General features: G+C 43.9%; 1 protein-coding gene across 1 annotated transcript in view; it reads left to right on the top strand.

The window, feature by feature from the left end:
• TRIO (trio Rho guanine nucleotide exchange factor) overlaps positions 1-24,708 on the top strand; it is a 283,878-nt gene that overhangs the window by 47,074 nt on the left and 212,096 nt on the right. The window contains 2 exon segments of the mRNA XM_011994189.1: positions 13,436-13,558; positions 19,149-19,340. Of these exon segments, the coding sequence (XP_011849579.1) occupies positions 13,436-13,558; positions 19,149-19,340 (315 nt within the window).

The following is a 24,708-nucleotide window of genomic DNA, read 5'->3' as shown; positions in this document are numbered from 1 at the left end:
ACACTGAATGGGCCAGGCATGGTGGCTCACGCCTGTAATCCCAGCACTTTGGAAGGCCGAGATGGGCAGATCGCTTGACACTAGGAGTTTGAGGCCAACCTGGCCAACATGGCGAAACCCTGTCTGTATTAAAAATACAAAAATTAGGCCAGGTGAGGTAGCTAATACCTGTAATCTCAGCACTTTGGGAGGCTGAGGGTGGTGGATCACCTGAGGTCAGGAGTTCGAGACCAGCCTGCCCAACATTGTGAAACCCCGTCTCTACTAAAAATACAAAAATTAGCCTGGTCTGGTGGCACGTGACTATAATCCCAGCTATTTGGAAGGCTGAGGCAGGAGAATCGCTTGAACCTGGGAGTCGGAAGTTGCAGTGAGCCAAGATCGCACCATTGCACTCCAGCCTAGGTGACAGAGTGAGAGACTCCGTCTCAAAAGAAAAAAAGCCTGGCATGCTGGCACATGCTTGTAATCCCAGTTACTCAGGAGACTGAGGCAGGAGAATCACTTGAACCTGAGAGGCGGAGGTTGTAGTAAGCCAAGATCACGCCACTGCACTTAAGCCTGGGCAACAGAGCAAGACTCCATCTCAAAAAACCAAAAAAAAAGAAAGACTCTGAATGGCCCAGTAATTTTAAATTTTCATACACCGTGCTTTGGTTCTAATTTTATTTTTTGAGTTCTCCAAAGGTGACATATACAAAGTGCTTCAGGAATGATCATTTTGTTATTATTTATGCTTCTTAACAATGTTGTTTTAGTCCAAGAAGATAATTGCCGGAGAAAGAATACAGTGCAGGAATGAAGAGGAGGGAGCCAGTGGTGAAGAGGGATTGAGAGGACAGACATTGTGGGAATGAAATCATGAATAATCGTGTTTTTGAATTGTCCAAAAACTTCTACAAACCATGAAATGTTGGCGGTTTAAATGTAGCTGTTGAAAGCTTCCCCACATTCCTTGTATCCCTTGGGTCAAGCATAATTCCACATCCCTGGACTGATGCACTTCCCAAGAGGGGGCCTCATTAACTCACCCGAGGGAGCAGTGGCAAGGACACCGCCACCTTTCCCCCCACACCCCATTTCTCATGGCTCTTTTTTCTCTAAACTCATGCTTAGGTTAGAAAAGAGCACAAGGTAAGGAAGCCCTTGGGAATAGGCTGAATCTGGCCATCTAATTTAACGCCAAATACTTAATGTGCTTGAGTTTGAAAACAGCAAACATGTAGAAAGGTAATTATGATAATTATGAGGCCAGTTCTTTAAGCTAGCTTTTTCCTCCCTCTCAAACAGCATGTTGGCTTGGATGTCAGCAGGAGAAAGTGTTTTTTTGCAATACACATAATGCATATATGGTCCTGTTAGCATTCCATAGAAAATAGATACTGTTCATGAAGGTAATTATTTTTGTTGATGAATGATCTGGAATGGTTTGGACTTGTTATGTGAAGAAGAAATTGCTCTGTAGGCTTTGACTTGTGAGGTAAAGAGTGAGGCTGATAAGATTAATCAGAGCAAATACTGTGACAATAGGATGTCAAAACCAAAACCGTGTTTCTGAAACTCAAAGAATTAATGACACATAGGGAAGTTTTTGCCATATTAAGTATAGAGTAGGAGAGGCAAGTCAAGAATAAATGAAAGAAAAATAGTAGTACTTTAGAAGGACGTTACCAGCAGAAGATAAATTTGTAGACAGTAGTAACCGAAATCCGAAATCCGTAAGAACATAGTAAACCTATTAGAGACACCACAGTGGTTTTCATTTGACTGCTTTGGGTGATGCAGAAGCACCTGTAAATACATTGAGAAAAAGGAAGAGCAAGTTACTGAACAATAGGCGAGGCATGGCATGATGACAGTTTTATGAACGCCACCCCAGAAGAGTAAATGCTTGTCTGTTTAAAAATATTTGAAGGAACAAATACGTCTGTTAGTGGGCCCTGAGGAACCAAATGGGGGAGGATGACAGAGGGAGTTTGGTTTGTAAAACATGGTTAATTTTGGTTTCGTGGTTAATTTTTTCCCCTCTTAATAAGCAGAGGCCAATTCATAACTTCTGTGTAGAAGGCATTTCGAGTGGTAGTCGGGCGTGGCAGGAGAGGTGGTTGAAGCTGCTGTGTGTAGCACACTTACCATGCTTCCAATTTAGAGCTGGGCGGGGAGTTGGGAAGACCTGCTGAGGACTTTCCCAGACGCACGTGCTGGCTGCCTTTGCCATTGTTCACTTAAAAAGAAAATGGAAATTCTTTATCACATTTCCTAATGATCAAATAATATGCATCTCTCCATTGCCTTATGTTTAGTATCAGAGTATCTCTCAGCAAAGGTTTGGTTGAATGAATGAATGAATAGCTGTGTTACTGCCACACACTGTTTTCTAGTTTAGAGTATGCTTTAGTTTTCTCTAAGAAGGTAACTTATTTTTGCTTTGCCTGTTCAGATGGGTAGAAGTAGTCCAAAGGGGATGCCATCAGACTTGTTTTTCTGCCTTACCCGGTTCAGCTGGCCTGGCTCTACTTGGATTGTTGCGATTTAGTTACTCCAGCGTGTCAGGAGCAGTGAATGGCCCCATAGGTTTGCTTTCCTGAAGCCAGATGAGTTCCCTGAGGAAGCCCCTCAGCAGGGATGCCTTCTGCAAAGCCCCCATTTCCCCCATAACTCTTCATGTGTGAGCGCCACCCCCTTGCAAGTGTGTCTTGGCAGGACCCTCCAGGGCCGTGTTGGACCATTTTTAAAATAATACTTTTTTTTTTTTTGAGACGGAGTCTCGCTCTGTCACCCAGGCTGGAGCGCAGTGGCCGGATCTCAGCTCACTGCAAGCTCCGCCTCCTGGGTTTACGCCATTCTCCTGCCTCAGCCTCCCAAGTAACTGGGACTACAGGCGCCCACCACCTTGCCCGGCTAGTTTTTTTGTATTTTTTAGTAGAGACGGGGTTTCACCGTGTTAGCCAGGATGGTCTTGATCTCCTGACCTCGTGATCCACCCGTCTCGGCCTCCCAAAGTGCTGGGATTACAGGCTTGAGCCACTGCGCCCGGCCAAAAATAATACTCTTAAAAAACTGATCAGGCAAACCTAGTCCACTCTAAATTTTTCTTGTCCAGATTTTATTCTTTTTTTCTCTTTCTAAAACACCTTAATTGAATGTGGGATGCTCTGAAAGTTTCAGGGATAAATATGTTGACAGGGTTCAAGTTCCTTTTCTCAAGGAATTTATAATCTGATAAGAGTAGATTGTTTTTAGCAGATGGTTTTGTAGTCTAATAAATTTGACTGTGCCAGGCTCATCTGCAACACTCATGTCTTTGGTTATTGTGGAGTATAATTTGCTAAGGCGTAAATTTGAATCCTGCCTGTCAAGGTGCTATCAGGAGTGAGGGGTAAATAAAACTTGCGACCTCTTCTGTGGTGTCTGATTGCCTTACAGCATATACATTTTGATGGGGCATATGTACATTTCAGTGATTTGTGCAAATTTGGGTGTTCCTCAGAGCTTTTTCTGAATTCTCAAACGTCAAGTGTCTAATACATAAGGAAAAATGAAAGGTCCTACAGTAGAGGGGCAAGTAGCAGCTGTCATATTGAGGGCTACTAGGTACATCTTCGTGGAACAGGTGGAGTTTGAGCAGCTGTTTGAAGGATAAGGAGAAGGCTGGTAGATTGAGGAGTGGGCAATGGGAATTCCAGCAAGAGTAGGACAGAAGAGGCAGGATCCATCCAAGGAGCAGCAGGTGCCTAATGTGGATGGGGAGGTGTGAGGTGGCGCTGGTGCCAGCAAGGTGACATGGGGCCAGGCACAGAAAACGTGGCCCCCACAACGAAGGTTTTGGGCCCCTGTTGAAGGCGCTTAAGCTTACCTGCACCAAATGTCATGCATGGTGCCAGGACTGTGTGTGACGTGTGAACAGCAGCACCAAGCTCATCTTGGTGCTTCATGGGTGCTCACTGCCGTGTATATGTCTTTCCTGTCTCCATGCTCACAGCTGGCCTATTGAACTTTACCCATTTCACCTCATTGAGTTCAAAGCCCAAAGGACCTCCTATTCTGTGCCTTTTAACTTGATGCTGTAGGCAGTGGAGGGTGGATAACAGGAGTGAACCTAAAGACCAGGAACCTGGTTAGGTTCCCGTGTGGACGCCTGAGATGGTTTGGCTGTGACCCCACCTAAATCTCATCTTGAATTGTAGCTCCCATAATTCCCACATCTCATGGAGGGACCCAGTGGGAGGTAATTGAATGATGGGGGCGGGTCTTTCCCATACTGTTCTTTTGATAGTGAATAAATCTTGCAAAATCTGGTGGTTTTATAAAGGGGAGTTCCCCTACACAAGCTCTCTTGCCTGCTGCCATGTAAGACGTGCCTTTGCTTCTCCTTTGCCTTCTGCCATGATTGTGAGACTTCCCTAGCCATGCTGAGCTGTGACTCCATTAAACATCTTTCCTTTGTAAATTACCTAGTCTCGGGTATGTCTTTATTAGCAGCATGAGAACAGACTAATACAACACCCCTGCAAGTCATGGGCGAATAAGTCTTGGAGAGTAAGAATGTGAGGACCACAGAGACAGCCATCAGTGTTTCATTCACTGGTGTTTCCCAAGTGTCTGGGAGAGCAGATGTCAGTATTTGTTGAATGAGAATGAGTAGTTGAAGGAATTTAAGAAATTCCCCAATTTTGCTAATTAAAGATTCTTTGGTGTTAAAAGTTGCTTCATTTATTCCAAAATGGGGGAGGGTTGGTCTTATATCTGGGAGATCTGCCTGAAGGAATGGAATCTTTGATATTGGGGAACTGGGGGTGTCCAAGGAAGGAAGTGATCATTTCAGTGCATGGGAATTTTGAAAGCGTGAGATCTCTCATGAGGATTTTGGTCATTGGAATGCAAAATGAGGGTCTTTTATGCTGAATTCCAGCTGGAGGAGGGAAGTTGGCATATGTCTAAGAGGCAAAGCAGCACATCCCAGGTCTATAGAGAAGGCATTTCACAGATTTGCCTCGGGTCCCAGCCTATTCCTTCAGCCTGCAAAAGCCAGCTCTGCAGGAAGCCTGACTCACGAGCTCTAGGTTTAGCATCGCCTACACTAGACCTAGCTTTTAAGTGAAGTTTGAGTTCCTGAACTCCCTTGTCATCTGCTCGTTGAGTCAGGAGGGAGTTTTCTGATTACACTTGTCAGAATCATATAGCCCTAGCTGTTTAACACTTGCTTCTGTTTACACTCCCACACTCGCAGTTTCGATTGTGTCTCTTGATTAGAATGGCTACAGGATTGCCATCTTCTCTGAGTTCTCTGTTAGAATTAGAGAGTGCCGAGTAGAGGCACAGACTTGGTTTTGGATTGGGAACCACTGGGCGCAGGTAGAGGCCGCCTGCTGATCTTCCTGGTGGGTCTGGAGCCAGCTCCTGATTACCTTCTGCAGTAGTGAGCACAGAATAGAGGGGACCGGAATCCAGCCATCCCTGGAACCCCAGCCGGGAAGGAGCTGCAGATTTAACAGTGAGAGGACAAGGGCTGGTGAAAGGACTGGCTCCCTTCCACGCACCCCTCACCCAAAACATCTTCACTGTCAGTCCCTGGTGAATGCTAGACTTCAAAAGTTCCCACTCTTCCCCTGGTCCCCGAAGCCCACAGATGTGTGTTGAATTCTGTGTCTGTTTCATTTCACTTTTAAAAGTTGTCACGCACACAATAGAATTTGGAGCTGGAGCCCCCTCATTTTCCAGGTAATAAAAGCAAGCCTTGGAAAAGTCGAGTAGCTTGGCAGAAGCACCAAGAACCTCTTGGTGTTTTTACTGTGTCACCGCTCCATGTCTGAGGAGGATGCTTACCTTGTGGAGCTAAGCAAAAAGTAAAATCAACATGATACTGAAGAAAGAATCTTCAAGTGGTGGTTTTAGTCACAGGGAAGGGGCTTTCCTAGAAGCTGCAATTGCCCGTGACTATGAAGCAAAACAGCCACTTAAGAAGAGAGAGAGAGATAGGCGTTTAGTCCTTTAGGAGGGAATGAATGGAAAGGGAAAAGGTGAGGAGGGAAAAGGAGCTCCAGTGACCACTCTCCAGCCCCACTCAGCTGCCTCAGGCCTTCCTTTCCCCTCCGCATGGCACTTAGACAGCTGGGGGTGAGTGATGCGGTCTGGGGTCTTCCTGAGCTTGGCCTCCATGGGAAAGGGAAAAATAAGACCAGTGATTTCATGAGTAAAATACGCCAGAGCACTAGAAAAGAAAGTGTGAGCTAGACTAACACAGGATGAGCATGTGAATTCCAGTAATTTAAACTCAGTTCTTTTGTGATTTTTACTTTGTTAGTACATTTCATTAATAGCATAATATTGACTATCCTTGCAGCACTTGCGAATACCAGCCTTTAATAAAAATTAACATTATCTACATGAAAGTCTTCTTTTATGGCCACCTACTTATGTTTAACCGATCTGAAATGATGTTGCTTAGTCAACGAGTCATCTTTTGTTGTATGTCATTAAAATACCATTGATCTGATAGTCAAGAAAGCTCAAAATGCAGTGTGTTCATTTCTCTGTGAGTTTCCCCAGCGATGTAAATAAAAGACAGTGATTGAGCTGTGAGTAACTAAAATAAATGGAAACAGGTTGGTAATTTTGGTTTTATAGAGAATGTGGGCTGGCAGGGAGTAAATCTGTATTTTGCAACTGGAAAAAAATCTGACTTTGTATAAAAAAGAACAAATTCAGAGTATTTTAGATTTACCTTTGCTTTTCATTTGTTTTATGTATTATTTAAATCGATTGTAGAATCAGAGGAGCTTATTTTCATTTTTCTTTGCGTAAGCTGTGACTTAGAAGGGGTTCTCATTAATTTGACTTAAAACACACTAATTCATTATGTATTGTCTCTTGGCTGGACTGGGTAAATAAAGGCCTGTAATTTGCTTATCTTTGTATGTTTTAAATGGAAAGATTTCACAAGTGTGTCTTTAAAATGTTACTTAGACCAGGTATATTGACTCAGGATCACTTGGTAATCTGAGTAATCTACCCACAGTGGCTGCAGTTGACAGATGATTGACCGTTTTCTCTGTGTGCATTTTGGATCCAGAATTACCTGTAAAAACAGACTAGCTTATGTTCTTGGTTGCTTTATGTCAGATGTATTATGTAGTTTTTCAAGTAGCAATTCTAGAGATGGAACTCTAGTTTTAGAAATATTTTAAAGGTTTTCAGACAGTATTTACAAACTGAAGTGGAATGTAGTGAGCTTGGAGTTGAGAAGACCTCCATTTGAATATCTTTCCTTGGGCAGGTTACTTACCCGAGCCTCAGTTTCTTGCTTAATAGAAATAATGATAAAAGTCTGCTCTCTTTTTATTTGTAGCCTTTATTTGTGATTGAGAATTCAGAATTTCTCAAAGATTAGAAAAGTAACAGTGTATAATACTAACACTTCTAGTGGCATCTGGACAGCCCCCCATAATCAAATGCGTGGCTATTTCTATAGCTGAATCCTCAAGGACTTGCACTTATTAAGGACTCAGTAAAGACTATAAGTACCCTCAGGTTAGGTTTTATTGACAGATGAATTTTTAGAACCAAGTTTTGAAAAAATACTTGGAATTTCAGAGCTTTCTGTGGTTGAGATCATGGACCTGTATTGCCCTCCCAAACGGAGTATAGAACAGTCATTCAGTAAATGGAGCTGATGACAAGACACGATGCATGATGATGACAGAAAACTATTCTAGGAAGTATTTGCAATAAACATCTCTGCATTTTAAAGGAAAAATATCATTTGCGTTGGTTTTCACATTGTATGTTGCTGTGAGGTAGGCTTTGAAGTACTCTCCTATTTGATGAGAGTTTAGTATGTGTTTCTCAGTCGGTGTTGCTATAAAGGAATACCTGAGGCTGGGTCATTTCTAAAGAAAACAGGTTTATTTGGCTCACGGTTCTGCAGGCTGTACAAGAAGCATGGCACCAGCATGTGCTTCCGGGGAGGCCTCAGGCTGCTTCCACTCAGCGTGGAACGCACAGGGGAGCCGGAGCTGCATGTGCAGAGCACATGGAGAGAGAGAAGCAAGAGAAAGAGGAGGGAGGTGCTGGGCTCTTTTCAACAATGAGCTCTTGCGGGAACTAAGAGTTAGAACTCACTCCCTCCCTTGAGGTGGCACCAGGCCACTGTTGAGGGATCTGCCCCCATGACTGGAACACCTCCCACTAGGCCCCACTTCTGACACTGGATATCATATTGCAATGTGGGACTTGGTGGACCAAACAAACCATAGCAGAGAGAAAAGAGAGAAATTTTTAAACAAATTTTTAAATAGTAATTACTTAGAAATGGGAATCCATAAATACTCTACAAGTCCACAAATACTGAGTATTAGATAGTAGGGACCTACTACAGAAAATAATTTTGCAGATAGGTGATACAGGATGGCCAGAACTCTGCAGCGGGACTCAGGGGAAGCATGGCCTGTGGCCAGTTCCTGTTGCATCTAATCAAGGATTGGTAACTGTTTGCAGATTTACCCTAACTCAGTTTTGCTGAGCATTGTGACAGCGTCATTTCCTGAGAGGTTACTTACCCAATAGCCTGAACCTTTCTGCAACAAAAGTGGAGGAGCTCTTTCCTTTCTCATCTCACCTGTATGTCAAGGCAAAGGCAGTGTAGACAGGAGGATGAGTCCTGAGGCAGGCATCCTGGCTTCCAGTGCACACTCAGGCTTTCCCATAAAGTCATGGAGGGCCCTGCCTGTGTCTTCATCTATAAGAGGATAGGGGTCGTCCCACCCCTGGCTCACTGTGAGGATGGATGGCTCAACACACGCACAGCCTTAGGTCAGGGGCTGCTTCCACGCAGGTGCTCAGATGGCGAGATGATTGCCAGTCAGATGATCATAATCATACCACCATCACGTTCAGTCTTGCAATTAGGGCCTTGGTTTCCTTTTCATTACAAACAGGGAGTTAAGCTAAACATTCTGAACAGCTTTCCGCCTTCTGACATTCGACTTAGGTGCTGAGCGATGGTATCTGTTTCAAGTGTGGGTGGTCCACTTTGGAACAGCCATGACCTTAGGACTGTCATTTTGTCCATTAGAGGGCACTGGTGTACTGAGGAATGAGCCCACACCACACCCTCTAAACAGAGAGGAAGGTGGTGGTGGTCTCCAGCTTTGCTCTTCTGCTTCTGTGCAGAGTAGCCATGGGAAGGGATCAGCTTTTGTCTTTTTCATCTGGAAGGGAAGCAGCAAGCCCCAGGCCAACCTTATTATCAATGGAGTTGAGGCCACAGAGTAAATAGATGACAGCACTGTCTGGGAAGGGGACGGAGGTATAGCTGGCTGGACTGGATAGATAAAGGCCTGTAATTTGCTTATCTTTGTATGTTTTAAATAGAAAGATTTCACAAGCGTGTCTTTAAAATGTTACTTAGACCAGGTATATTGACTCAGGATCACTTGGTAATCTGAGTAATCTACCCATACTTAGAATCAACAGCCTCATGGGGAGTTTGGTTTTGAATATTAGCTGGGTTTCATAGCTGTCTGCAATTATTTTAATAAAGTGGAAATTATTGTTGGAATTTATACATATTCCTTTGAATTATTTTCATGTTTATTGGAAATACAATTTCACCTGGTATTTATATTTCTGTCCGAAGAAATCACTGATAAAAGAAAAATGCCCATTATAATCCTAAGTGGTTGGTTTATAGCAGCTTTTATTTCCAACTTAAAACTTCCTAAAATACTTGGAAACAGATTTCTTTCTTTTTTATATTTTTGTTGTTGTTGTTATTGAGACGGAGTTTCGCTCTTGTCGCCCAGGCTGGAGTGCAATGGCACGATCTCGGCTCACTGCAACCTCTGCCTCTCAGGTTCAAGCGATTCTCCTGCCTCAGCCTCCCAAGTAACTGGGATTACAGGTGCGCACCACCACGCCCGGCTAATTTTGTATTTTTAGTAGAGACAGGGTTTCACTATGTTGGCCAGGCTGATCTCAAACTCCTGACCTCAGATGATCTGCCCACCTCGGCCTCCCAAAGTGCTGGGATTACAGGTGTGAGCCACTGTGCCTGGCCAAAAACAAATTTCTATTAATTTTAAAATACTGTATTTTGCTTCCTCTAGCCCTTTCTACCAAATAATGTTTATCTTTTATTTTTTGAAATTGTGCCCTTATTTCAAGTCTCTGTGGACTTTCCAGTAATCATCAGGTTTGCTGCTTACTGGTGACTTAATTTTTCTCTTTACATAAGTTGAGTAATATACAGAATATACTATATAGTTTTTAAAAAGTCTCCTTAGCCCTCCTGTAGATCTTACAGGCAGGTGAACTGTAGCAGAGGTGTCACTTCTGTACCTCTACATTCTTTTCAAGCTAGAAATATTTGATACTTCTCTTTTGCATGGTTTGGCCTCATGCCCAGAAGCACATTCCATTAAATGTATCCATTCCCAAGGCTGAGAGGTCCAGAAGTTGTCCTTGAGACATTTCTTTAGCAGTGGAATGGACCTGTGTTTTATAATATAATAGACTGTAGGACGAACAACTCAGCAGCTCTTTGTCTGCCTCGAAATCAGTTGGCGAGTGTAGCAATGCCTTATAGGACTCTTTTTTTAATCCCAAGAAAAAAAAAATGTACTAAATACATGAGTTAAAATGATATACTCAATACACTAGTTAAAGTAATGCGCTCAATCCACGAGTTAAAGTGCGCCCTGGTACACTAGTTAAAACAATGCGCTCAATACATGAGTTAAAGTAATGTGCACTCAATACGTTAAAACAATGCGCTAGTTAAAACAATGCACTAATTAAAACAATGAGCTCAAAATGCTGATTAAAACAATGTGCTCAATACACTAGTTAAAACAATGCACTCAATACTCTAGTTAAAACAATGCACTGAATACACTAGTTAATGCGCTCAATACACAAGTTAAAACAATGAACTGAATACACGAGTTAAAGTAATGCACACTCAATGGGCTAGTTAAAACAATGCACCCATTGTGCTAGTTAAAACAATGTGTGCAATACACTAGTTAATGGCTCAATACACAGGTTAAAACAATGAGCTGAATACACGAGTTAAAGTGATGCACCCTCAACGCGCTAGTTAAAACAATGCACCCATTGTGCTAGTTAAAACAGTGTGCTCAGTATACTAGTTAATGCGCTCAATACATGAGGTAAAACAACGAGCTGAATACACAAGTTAAAACAATGCACTCAATACTCTAGTTAAAATAATGTGCTAAATACATTAGTTAAGATGGAATATGTGCAGCCTGTGCCATCAGGAGCTTGAAATGAGATGGAAGCTTGCCATGAGTTCTGGTTATAGGCAGGGATGCCGTTTGCCACACTGGCATTAAGATGTTTGACATAGAGGTCATCGAATGCTCAGCGCTACCCGTCATTATCACCACTGGGCAGGTAAGGAACCTGAAGCTGAGAAGGAATAAGGAACTTGCCCAAGAGCACACAGCTAAATTCTGTGTCTCTGTACAGGGGGGCTGGAAATGAGACCAGACTCTGCCTCCACCCCCACCCCACACCTCCCACACTTCTGATCTCAGTGCCTGCCAGTTCTACAAGGGTCTGTGCAGAGGACCTCGAGAGGTTTGTTAAGGTCTGCAATTTACCTGTAATACAACTTTGCTAGACCTTGAGCAGAAAGGACCCTCTGCCAGGCCCTTAGGTGTGAAGGTCAGTGGTTTGGAGCAATGAAGAACATGTCAGGCTCTGATCCTCACCAGCGGCTGTTTTTTTTCCCTCTATATCTATGAACGTGGCTGATCTCTCCACAGTACAGTTGATCAAGGGCAGGGAACCACAAGCTAAGCCCCCTTTATTTTGCCACTAGCAGAGCCTTGGCTGGTTGGCTTCCCAGATTGCCCTCTAGACCACTGTCTTTGCTGCGTGTGCCCATTTGTTCTTTAGTCCAAGGTGATTTCGATCTGCATCGTCTGAATGTTTGTGTCCTGCCAAATTCATGTTGAAATATACTCCAGAAGAGTTGAGGCTTCCGGGAGGGAATTAGGCCATGAGGGCCTCACCCTTGTGAACAGCATTAGTGCCCTTATGAAAGCAGCCTGAGAGAGCTCGTTTGCCCCTTCCTCCATGTGAGGACACACAGAAGGTGCCTTCAGTGAGGAACAAGCCCTCACCAGTCACTGAGTCTCCTGGCTCCTTGATCGTGGACTTCATAGTCTCCAGACTATGAAACCCTACATTTCTGTTGTTTATAAATTACTCAGTCTAAGGTATTTTGTTAGAGCAGACTGAATGGACAAAGGCAGCACCAGAGTTACAACATGCAAGGTATGAGTGAGCCTTCACTACCATTGCTGTGTATTAACAAATATGTTTCAATATTTAAAATCTTTTAAAGTTTTTAGTTTTTAGCTAAAGACATTACTGACTTAGTTTTTTGCTAGTTATCTCCTATCCATCAAAGAGGACAAAGTGGGCATTTGATGTAGCGTAAATACAGTTGTTCCTCAGTGTCTGTATGACCGCCCACAGATACCAAAATCTGTGCATGCCTAAGTCCTGCATTTGGCCCTCTGTATGTGTGAGCTTCACATTCTGCAAATACTGTAGTTTCAGTCCACATTTGGTTGTAGATGCAGAACCTTTCTGTACGGAAAGCTGACTGTACTTATTTTTTAAAACCACATAAAAGTGGACCTGTGTATTTCCAACCCGTATTGTTCACGGCTCAACTCTTGTTTGTTAGATATTGTCAGCGTTTTGTGACTTAAGTATGAGACCCAATGAACTACTCATTTCCATCTACGAACTTTAAAACATCAGATTGTACTGCTTTGCTTTTACTTTTTCTTTAGTGTGGTGGATTTCACCTAGCAAGAACTTTCAAGTAATTAAATTCATGAAATGCTTAGCTTTTGCAGCATCTTAAAGAATAAATTATCCAAGCTCAAGACTGAAGCATGTAAGCGTTAGGTTTTACTGTGTTTTGAGTCTTCTAAAGAAGAGATGGAAAAAAAATGACTCTAGTTAAACTTGAATTGCCTTAGTAGTGTAGCTTTAAGCCTTGTAAAATTGCTAAGTTAAATTGGCCCTGTGTGACCTCCTAATCGCTGTCTTATACAAAACGCAGTCAGTTTGGTGGCTCAGTGGTGCATAGATAAGTTGAGATTTAATTTTATCATTTTGCATGCAACGTTTATACATAGAAAGATTTACACTTTTAATGTAAGAGATGATTAAAGTCCTGGTGGGAAAGCTGATGTAATTATCAGCTTGTAATTATCAAGTGTGTTAAATAAGTATCCAATTACTTTTTCCTATTTTTTTTTTTTCCTCTCATTTGCTTCTTGTTTCTTACAGAGCTTTGACAACAGAAGGGGTCTTCATTGGACAACCTTAAACATTGAACATGGCAGGACATTGTTTTTATGGCATTTGTACCTGTATTTCATTGTAGGTGCTAGACTGGATCGAGAACCACGGAGAAGCATTTCTGAGCAAACATACAGGTGTGGGGAAATCTCTTCATCGGGCCAGAGCGTTGCAGAAACGTCATGAAGATTTTGAAGAAGTGGCACAGGTACAACAATGGCTTCCATTATTTTATCCCATAAATACCCGTGCGGTTGATTTTGGATTACAGTTTTAACCACATTTGAGATAAGTTAGCATTAGTGCGATGCATTTGACACCTCAGATGAGGTCAATGCTCCGATTTCAGAGTGAAATTGTCATTGCCTTGGCAGAAACATGATTTGGTCAGTTGACCCTTTCTAAAATGTGATGTTCTTGGAACAGTAATGTGGCTTGGGTGTTTTTGTCTTGTTTATTATACCAGTGTCTTTTCACTACTTCATGAAATTCTAATTTATAGTCAGGAAATAACAGTTCCTTTTGTGTTTCTGTAATAGTAGGCTAAGCCTTACTTGTCCTGTTTGCATTGCTTTAAGTGTGTGTGCTTAGGAAACAGGAGCTGGGAGTCCAGTGTGTTCCGAATGTGGGTTTTGTGGGGTTTGAGCACTGGCCGTGTGACTTTGGACGAGTCGCTTAACCTTTCTACGGGTAACTTTCTGATCTGAAAAATAGACCCAGTAATTTATTTAATAAGATATTTCTTATAGTCAACTTCTTTAAACTAGTGAGTTGTGGCTTGATGAAATAACACAGCAGAGATTCACAAAGGAAGTGGTGAAATGTTACGGTTGAATTCATTTAAAAATGTCCTCAATGTAGATTTATTATATGGAACAATTCTGGTGTTCTGAGAAGGAGGAACCCAGAATTTGAACCTCATGTTTACGTGGTGGAAGCGAGTCATACAGTGTAACTTCTGCAGACGCAAGACCTAGCTGCAGGGGCCCTGGGCTTCAGAGTCTGTTTTAGACACGGCTGCAGTCACCTCAGGAAGCTCTTGGATCCATTTTGCATGCAGTTTTGCAGAGTCAAGAACTGCCTCGTGACTAATTTGAAGGTCCATTCCTTAATTTTGTACAGTGATTGTGAGTAGCTCTATCCTGTTGAATGAATCCATGCTAATTGATGTGTATGTGTGGTGTGAAGAGCCATCGTGCATTTTCATAGGCTAGTGTAAAAAAAGAAATAAACAGTACTTTTCATGCGAAGCTTTTTGCAAATGACTGTCAGAAAAGGAAGATACTCTTTCATGTTAATATTCCTTTTTTAGATTTAAAAAGTTATGATTAAAACAGCCAGTAAAGCCCAGAAAACTCAGGTTCAAGGAAGCATCTGGTGTCGAGAGCACAGAAGATTTCTTTACTATCATTCGTAAATCTTTGGCATGGCGTCCTTCCTAAGTACCTGACCTGTGAGTTCCTAAACCACCCTCGCTCTTTTCTGCTTATCCCCCTAGATTCCAGTTACCTTCCAGAGAGGTAACCTGTCGCAAACTTATTATCCAGGAAGCCATTTCTGTCAACAGTTTTTCGTATGTGCCGCGTAATTATCTTGTCTTCCTGGATGAAAGAGTGGGTCATTTAGGAAAGCAGGAGACCTTGAGTTCATTCTCGATTTTTAGAAGAAAAGCAAACCAGTGACTCCCTGGTCATTACTTAACTCATTCATCTTTTGCAAGGAGGATAACTGCCTCCATAACACGTGGACATACAGAATGTCCCCACATGTGTAGCAGGCTCTAAATTCTGATTCATGACAGCTGTTAGAGCATGCATATGTACAAAATAGGCTGTTGTTTTGCAGTAAGTTCGGTTTCTAATATAAGATGTATTGTTTCTAATCTTTCAAAATAAATGACTAGTGGAGAATTCAGGGTGAATTATTTGCTATCAAGCATTTGCTTTAGACTGGTGATATTTACAGGGTACTAAATCTTCTCATCTGCTTATTTTTCCTTATTAAAAATACTTCTAAAATTTACCAATATGATTCCACTGCTTTCTGATTGCAAGACAGTGGAAAACTTCATCTCTTGGAGCCTCGGTTTTCCTTGCTGTAAAGTGATGCCTGACACCTACCTTCACCGAGTCGCTGTGATGAGAATGCATGTAGAAATGCCTGACGCTCAGCAGGCGCTGCTGGTGCTGTCTTTGTCCAGAACAGTACGATCATTCAGATTATTCAGATCTTTTGGTGAATACTAGCCTTGTGTTTACATTTCGGGACGAGCCACTAGAAGGCCAGTGCGCCTGCCACTTTGCTCTTCCTGTGGTCTTCAGCTGCAGGACCAGTTCTCACTAGAGATGGCCAGAGGCTCTATTTGGAATCCAGTGGAAAATAATGAGACTTGGCTCTTCCTGCAATCCTCAGCGGCACTGAGAAGCAGCACCAGAGGATGCTGAAGTTGTATCACCCCCGGGCCACTTCACCTCGCTAAAACCCTCCCACTCCTACACCACACAGAAGTGTGTGTCTGGTCAAATGCTGAGAGACACAGATAGTTGTCTGTGTTTTGCTGTGTCTGGAGAAACCCACAGCACTTCTTGGGTCCGCTGTTAGCATTTGTGGTGCTGCTGACTCTGTCCCGTGCACACGTTGCAGGGGCGGTGAGCTTGTCTCTTGGGACGCTGTGTTTTCCCTTGACGGATGAAAAGACGATCCCTGGGAATTTGTGTGCCTTTTAGGTGATAATTTAAGTTACCTGGGGCTTTGAATTTGTACTGTAGATGTACTGGCCCATCATTCTTGTCATTACATTTCTGTATTAATAAAATACCTTGGAGGTTTTCAGTATGCAGACTTCGTTGTCTTTTAAACCAAGCAAATGTAATGAAAGTATTTAGGCCTCAAATGCTCATTTTCCTTCTTTTTCCTATCTCTTCTAAGATCCCCAAATCCCTTATTTTCCATTGAATTCTAAGTACAGCCTCTGGTCATCTTCAATGAGAAACAGCCCTGCAGCCAAGGATTGCAGGAAGAGCAAGGTCTTGTGCACATTTGCCTTCTGGTGGCTCTTTTTGTCTCCTTGAGTCCTACCAAGTTCTGAAGAAAACGAGGACACCAGTTAGGTCCCCACCCTGGCCTGGCCTTGCCTTATTCCCTTTAATCCCCATGGCAGGGATGACCCCCACACCACGGATCAGAAAACGGGTCCAGCGTGAGATGCCTCGGGAACAGGATAGTAGGGATTGGACAGGAGAAGCCCAGTCTCTCAGACTCTCAAACGCTCTCTGACCTGATATCCTCCCCACTTTAGTCCAGTGTCTCAGTTTCTCTTCTTGTGTGAGAAACTGCGGCTTAGGTGCCAGTTGTTTTAACAATCCCAGCTCTGCCGACTGACTTGGTGGACAAGTTACTGCAACCCTCTGTGCCTCGGTTTCCTCGCCTGTGAAATGGGAATCAGGTAGTATCCATGTCCTGCCGCTTTTGTGAGGCACAGTGTTAAGTACCAAAATGGTAGCATTTCTGATGAGTATGGTTGATGTTAGCACAAGGAAATCTCTGTTCTCCGGTTGCAGAAGGACCCAGGGAAGGTCTCATTCCCAGGAAAACCTGGCTGGGGGTTTCAGAGGCATGAGTGCTGACGCACGCCCCACCAGCCCTTTCGCCTTTTGTGCTGCCTCATGTTCTTCAAGCACAAGATGAGAAGGGAAATAAATGATGGCTGTTTCATGCCTCACATCATGCACTTGTTTCTTTGGGACATTTTAAAAAATATCTTTACCTGTTGGAACAGAGGTGGGAAGGCTTTCAGAAATGTAATACTTGGCTGTTGGGAGGCTCTGTCATCTTTAGATCCACTTATCAAATATGAGAAGTTCACAGTTCCGAAGCTGTAGTGGTGATCGTAGGAAAACAGGATTCAGCTCTTTAGAAATGTGTGTCTGTGGCACTCTGGGTTCTCTGTACAGCTTGCTACACTGTTAGCTTCATTCAGCATGGAGGCCCCGTTGTGCCCATGATAGAGATGCAGACATAGGGACTCCAAGGGGATGCTCAGCCGGGGGTAAGCAGGGATTTCCAAGTCGTTTTCCCTGGAAGGAAGCCACCTGCAGGTGCGGCCTCTGATGGTCAGAGAACCTTTGTAGGCAAGAGCGCATGCAGACCCTCCACAGCAGAGCCCTTGGTGCTCACGGCTGACCACGGTCACAGGGGTGCCCACTCTTGTGCCCAGAGGCCCGGGTGCCAGCCATAGGAGGGGAGGGCCTGGATGAGAGAAGCCCTGGAAAGCAGTCAGGAATTGTTCCATAGGTGAAAGTTGTTTTTTAGATCTGTCTCCTATGTGTGTGTACACATGCACATTCACATCTGTCTGTTAAAAACCATGTATTCGCACAGATAACTCCAATTCCAGCCCCATGCCAAGTTCACTCAAATTTTCTCCTTTTCTATCTTGATAACTCCCTTTTCTCAAATAGAGACACCCGGCTCCCATTATCCCTCAGGTATTGGCTTACTTGCGTCATTCCATTCTGCTGATGGAACCAGTCTCCCAACTGGGAATCCCTCACATCCTGCTCAGACTCTCACCGATGAGGCGCCTTCCCTGTGCACCTTACGTCTCTGAGAAGGATACGGATTCACCTTGTTTCTCAAGGGAAACCAAAAGCTCACTCTCTGGGCCTTCTTAGAAGGCCTGAGCTCTCTTCCTTTCCTGCCCTCACATTCTCCAGCCTTTCCCAGGGCTCCCCTCCACCGGCGGACCCCTCTGCAGTAGCTTTCTTTAACAGCATCACGGCTCTCGCATGCCCTGCTGTTGGGGAACCCACTTACAGCCTCAGATTATGAGGAATTAAAGTGATTTCTGGAGTATTTTAGACATGTATTTACACTTTGAGCTCTTTAAAACTCTGGCTACTTTAGAGCCATTATAGTTATAATTTCATTTTTCTCAAAACATGTGGCCAGGCAAAGTGGTTCACGCCTGTAATCCCAGTACTTTGGGAGGCCAAGGCAAGAGGATTACCTGAGCCCAGGAGTTCGAGACCAGTCTGAGCCACATTGCAAATCCCCGTCTCTCCTAAAAATACAACATTTAGCTGGGCATGGTAGCGCGTGTCTGTGGTTCCAGCTACTTGGAAGGCTAAGGTGGGAGGATTGCTTGAGCCCAGGAGGTCAGGGCTACAGTGAGCTGTGATCACACCACTGTACTCCAGCCTGGGCTACAGAGCGAGACTGTCATGCAAGCTGGAAAACAAAACAGAAAAATAAAAAATATATAGCCTTAAGTAGAAGGAAGATGAGCACAGAATTACCAACAAGTAGAAATGTGTGAAAAGGGACAGCAACTTATGTTTGTTTGGAATTTAACCTTTAACTTGTACTTCGAGAATTATCATAAAGCATTGTATCATATGGAAAGACACAGGCTGGAACATCTCTGCTTGGTGATAAAACTGGAAGAAAAAGCGAAGCAGGCATTTGTTGCTGGGGGCCATCTCCTGGCTCCACCTTGGCAAAAATCTGAAAGCTCTGAGCCCCCAGACAGACAGCAATTGCCTGCAGATAGTCCATTGCTACCTTCAATACAAGGGTTTTGCCATGGGGTTCAAAGTTGAACAATCTAAAACAACCGTGGGAAAGGAATTCTGCGTAGAATTCCTGAAACCATCTCTCCCCATCATATTTTTCTCTTTGATTCATGTAAGTGATCAGAAATACTACACATTGACTGTGTTGCTATGTATTACGGCGCCCAGCCTGGCCGGTTTGCTTTTCATTTACCTTCGGTTTCTCTGGGCTGTTCTCTTGTGCAGAACACATACACCAATGCAGATAAATTACTAGAAGCAGCAGAACAGCTGGCTCAGACTGGGGAATGTGACCCCGAAGAGATTTATCAGGCTGCTCATCAGCTGGAGGACCGGATTCAAGATTTCGTTCGGCGTGTTGAGCAGCGAAAGATCCTACTGGACATGTCCGTGTCCTTTCACACCCACGTGAAAGAGGTAAGGCGCCTGGAGACCAAAATATAATCTGGGTCTGAAAGAGTCTTTACCTCTTTGGGAGGAACCTGAGTTTGGTCATAATGTGAGAAAGTGGACAAAGGTGGCAAGTTGTAGGATGTAGCCCAATAATGCTGAGTGTGTCTGTGTGGACAGGGAAGAGCCGGGCTTGTGCTGGCCTTCCTTGTTGTATGGGGGCATGGCTGCCTTTGCTGGGGCTGCCCGTAAAGAGAAGACCCATGAGGGTTGGGAGAGACAGAGAATGTCCATTTCCGTAAGTAGGGGACCTGCGTGTTGTTGGTCAGAGCTGTTGGGTTTCCTTCCTGGGTGTGAACCTGTCACATGGCTACCATCATGAGTGCCTCTGGATTTTACGAGACTTCTCTCAGATGCTAGTAAACTGAGTGTTACCTAATATTGAGTTTAAATGTGCCAGAGCCAACCTGGTACAAATAATATTAAAGCTAATGTCATAGGCATGCACCTGTTAATCAGCTCATCTCATGATAAGAAATAATGTTATTTGGTGTGTGAAAAGTAGGTATTAATTATACGTCGCATATAGATGTTATTCTTGGTAGAAATCATATAAAGTTACATGAAGGAAACTACTATGTAGCTTTTGAGGAAAAAAGAATTTAAAATAAAAGTTCATATTCAGGGTGACTACAAATTGAGTAGGGATGTCAACTTATCACACCTTACTTCTGTGTGAAAAAGAAAATTCCCTGCTTCACCGAGGACCTTCACAGAGGATCGTAACATATTCTGATGCAGCTCTTGATGGATGGGAAGTGAGGGACCCTTCTGGGCAGCTGGGGACTGTGCACATGGAAGCCTGTGGTCATAGGATGGGAAGAAGGATTTGGAAGAGGAGGACTACTGGGGAAAGAGGGGAGGTCGAGGCCTGGCTTGCCTCATTTCAAGGCATCAGCACTCGGAGACCCACCAGTTCCTTTAAAGGGGAACGTCTCTACCAGCTCTGAGATCTTGGGCAGTTAGTCCTCAGGCCATTTGTCACTGGAATGTTTGAACCGCAGGTTTCCCTCTGAAACCCTGTGAAACTGTGAAGGAGTGGAGGAGAGTACGCAGCAAACTGCTGGGACCCCTGGGGTTTGCGCTCAGTCCTGCCCCAGGCTGGCAGCTGGCGCTCTTGGTCCTTTCTGCCAGGGGGCTGGTGCTTCTTGGTCCTGAGATGGTCATCAGGATAGAAACTGGCACAGCTAGCTTCTTTTCCTGCTCGTCAGAATGCCGTCACTCAAATTGCTCTTGAAAATACTTACAAAGAGGCCGTTTTCTTCTGAGGAGATACATTAAGTGGACATTGTTCTGTGGCAGTTTCTAGTCATTGCTGCATGTGCCACTAGACTAAAGTTTTCCACTTGTCTTGAACCGAGTTTGTCTCTTGCTGTCCTCCAGCCTCTGCTGGCTCCTTGCCCCAGCCTCCCTGTGGCACTGCTACCAGAGTAATTTTTCTGAAATAGAAATTTGACTAGGCCATACCCCTGCTTTTAAACTATCAGTGATTCTTCTTGGATGTGGGGAGCAGCCTGATACCTCTGCGTCCTCACAACATAGACCACGTTTTTGCTTGCAGCCTGTCTTGTGCTGTGTCCTCCTCTTCCAGGGCCCCTCTCACTCAACACAGTATCCCTGGATTCAGGACTTTCCGGCACCTTTGAGACGAGGATGGGTGTAGGTAGCTGCTCTCCCCTGCACCTTCTAGAGCTTCCTCCACATGCACCTGTTAACGGCATTTGTCATGCATGTGATTGTGTGTTACTTTACATGTTTTTACACCCTAGCTGAGAGGGAGGGAGAAGGTTAAAGTGATCTGTGTATGAAAACAGATTGTGGCATAGTTCTCTAAGCCGTGACATCAACAGAACACGGGCCAGGAGCACAGCAGCCTGGATCCTTTTGAGGGCAGGGACCTGGGCAGGGGTGTCCAGTCTATAGGTTCCTCATTCAGGGCCCAGTGACCACAGTTGCCCTGGATGCCATAGATGCCATAAGGGAGAGGCAGGAAGAGTGCCAGGCAGCTGCAAGTGGCTGAGAGGCCAAATCGAGAGGAAGAAGTGGAGGGCAGAGGGCCTCGCATCTGTGGCACGTTCCAGAGCCAGGTGATTGGAACTGATATTTGTGTGGCGTGCCTGGCCATATTCTGTAGCAGCTTAGCAGTCTGAGGTAAGGATCTCGCTTCCTTATAGGACAGAAGACTCTTCCCACCAAGCAGTATTTGTGATTTAAGTCACCTTTTCAATTTGGCAGTGGTTTTCAGAAACCAGACACTAAAGGATAACTGGAAGGAAAGTGCTTTTTCAAAAGCTGTTCTCTACAAATAATTTTTTAAAAAAATTAGCCGAGTGTGGTGGCACCTGTAGTCCCATCTTTTTGGGAGGCTGAGGCAGGAGGATCACTTGAGCTCAGAAGAAGGTTGCAATGAGCAGAGGTCACACCATTGCACTCCAGCCTGGGCGACAGAGCAAGACCCTGTCTCAAATACAGAAACAAAGCTCTTATCCAGAGGCTTCGTTTGGGTTCATTGACTTTTGTAACAGCAGCGTTTTTAAGGAAAAATCTTCTAATAAGAGCATCCACTTACAAGACCGTGGAGTCCATATTGTCACTAGGTTTGGAAATTATTTAAAAGTAAAACTACATTTTGTTTTCATTGACTTACACAATAGGAACTGCTAGTATGTATGAGTTTGTAGACTACGGAGACCTTAAATCAGTTTTAAGGACTAAGTGGTTCACTTTCACGATTGCAGGATTTTTGGTGCAGTCTATGAAAGGCCATCTTCCTAGCAGAGAAACTGGCATGTTTTCCCCGGTCTGCTCCGTCTTACTGGCGTGCACCTCACGTAACATGGGACCAAGGAGGGATTGGGGCCCAGTCAGGGAGTGCATAGCAGGACGCACGTGTGCCCGTGTGATTGACATTCAGGGATGCTACCCACAGGCTGGAATGCTGCCTGTTTCTTCCCCTCAGTGTGCCTGGACTTCATTTTTAGCCCCAGCCATTTTCTCAGTAGATTTGTCTTTCCCTGACCAGCCTGAGAATTGCCCTCAGTTCTTTCTCTGTGCTGTACGAAAGCCCTAAAACGCCCAGGAATCCTTGGTAGGTTCCATGCAGGAAAGAATGGTGTCTTCAGTCATTGTATTTTGAAGCTGGTTACTGAATGAAAACTAAGATAAGCTTAGAACAAGTTTAATTTGTTTAAAATGAAAAGCTAGATGGGCCAAGAAGAGGAAATCATGCTAATTTGCTAGGTGTTTGCATGAAGTCACTAAATGTATTTACATATCAGATGAACAAAAAATTGCTAAAAGAAACACGTTATCTGAATCTGTTCTTCTTAAGCAGATCATACAATTAAAAATTACACAGAGGAAGATAGAAAAAGTAGCTTGTCTTGGCTGGGCACGGTGGCTCACGCCTGTAATCCCAGCACTTTAGGAGGCTGAGGCGGGTGGATCGACGAGGTCAGGAGATTGAGACCATCCTGGCTAACACGGTGAAACCCCGTCTCTACTAAAAATACAAAAAAATTAGCCGGGCGTGGTGGCGGACGCCTGTAGTCCCAGCTACTCAGGAGGCTGAGGCAGGAGAATGGCGTGAACCCAGGAGGCGGAGCTGGCAGTGCGCTGAGATCATGCCATTGCACTCCAGCCTGGGCGATGGAGCAAGACTCCGTCTCAAAAAAAAAAAAAAAAAGTAGCTTCTCTTTTTTATTTAGGCAAATTCATGAAGCTTTTTAGAATTGCCCGCCAAAGGCTCTCCTGACAGAAGTCAGAAGTTAGTTTTCCTCACTGCCAAGTGTTCCACAGTGGCTCTCCTTTTCACTTTTATCTGGAGTATAGTTGTCACCATCTCTTTTTGCAATAAATTCCTGGCCTTCTGATGAACAAGTAATATAAACATGAGGTCATAACAACTCACTTTAAAAAGGTACGAAGTCAAGGTGATGTTTACTGAGCGTTAGCTCAGGAATCTCTTTAAGAAACCCCTGGAAGAAGGTGGCTGCTGGAAGTCTTGTTGAAGACCAAGCTCTTAGGCTCCAAAAACTGAGACCTCTGGACTCTGATTCTTTTACCCCAGAGGACAGAATAGACACTTGTTCCTGAGAAGAGAGAAAAGGGGACACATTTTACCTAGGGGCCAAATATTTTCTACCTGGAGGTAGAATGCAGCGGGTGGTTGATAGAGATTTCGGCCTCAGTTTGCCCCTCAAGCCCGGATTTGGAAGTATTCCAGAACGCTGTTTTCTCTAAAAGGAATCTGGAGGTTCGTAGCCTCCTTTCAGAATGCTTGTAGCCTGATGCTTTGTTCTGTTTCTGTTTTGTTGTTTAAGTATTTGAAAGGAATGCTGATTGGCCTGACGTAAGTTTTGGTTTGATTTGGGGAGGATCTTTCTCCTCCTACACGTTGTGGTCCACTCTCAGTCCGCCTGCAGTATGCATTCCCTTCAGTCCTGTGTATGGCATTTATTCATGTCAGTTCGGTTGATAATGCTCCTGCTGTGTGTCCTTTGTTGTTTGTTCTCCTTTCCTTTTGAATGCATTTTTCCCTGTTTATTTGTTCATTCACTCTTTTCACTCACTCATTCATTCCAAAGTGTCTCTCAAGGCAGTGGTAATGTGCAAGGAGGTGATACCTAAATGAATGACCAAAAGAACATGCTTCTGCTTTTGTGTGTCTCCTACATTTTAGACTTTAAGTTCCTTGAAGCCCAGGACCATGTCTCACTTACCTTTGTGTTTCCACTAACTAGTCTGTCTCCTGGAATTGGCAGATAGTGAAAGCCTGTGAAATAAGTGATGTCTATTTCTAGCACATTATTCTGAGATTTAGTGATAGATTTAGTGATTGAATGAGATTTCCATTTTCAAATACAGCAAAAGCATAACTATTTTCATTCATTCCTATTCATTCAACTTCATTCTCAAAATTGGGTCCTGAGTTAACTGATAATTACCTTGAAATGTGTGGGTTATTTGAGGCAACCAGGTGGTGACATTGAGCTCTCAGCCAGAGTTTGTTTCTGGAATTGATTCAGTGCCCTTGCATTGATTTTTGTTCTCAGAAGCCAAGGTTTCCCAGGAAAAATCATTCCCACTTGAATTGGGCTGTGATTCTTGCTGAGTTTAAGTAAAGGAAGCCTCTTGGTTCTGTTTCTGCAAACTTACTCACTGAACTGGGACAAGTTTTTGTTTTGAGTAATGGCTGGGAAAAGAGGAACCTTTCATTTTATTCAGAAGTCAAAAACAAAGGCCTCCCAGCCACCTGGAGATGTTTTGTTACAGACACCAGCCTGCCTCTGTCTTTATGCCTAACACTTGAGCGTCTTTGTGCTGGGACCATTGC

The sequence above is a fragment of the Mandrillus leucophaeus genome, unplaced genomic scaffold, assembly GCF_000951045.1.
Source record: "Mandrillus leucophaeus isolate KB7577 unplaced genomic scaffold, Mleu.le_1.0 Scaffold445, whole genome shotgun sequence".
Lineage (NCBI taxonomy): Eukaryota > Metazoa > Chordata > Mammalia > Primates > Cercopithecidae > Mandrillus > Mandrillus leucophaeus.
The sequence above is the reverse complement of the archived record's forward strand: the minus strand, read 5'-3'. Positions and strand labels throughout refer to the sequence as shown.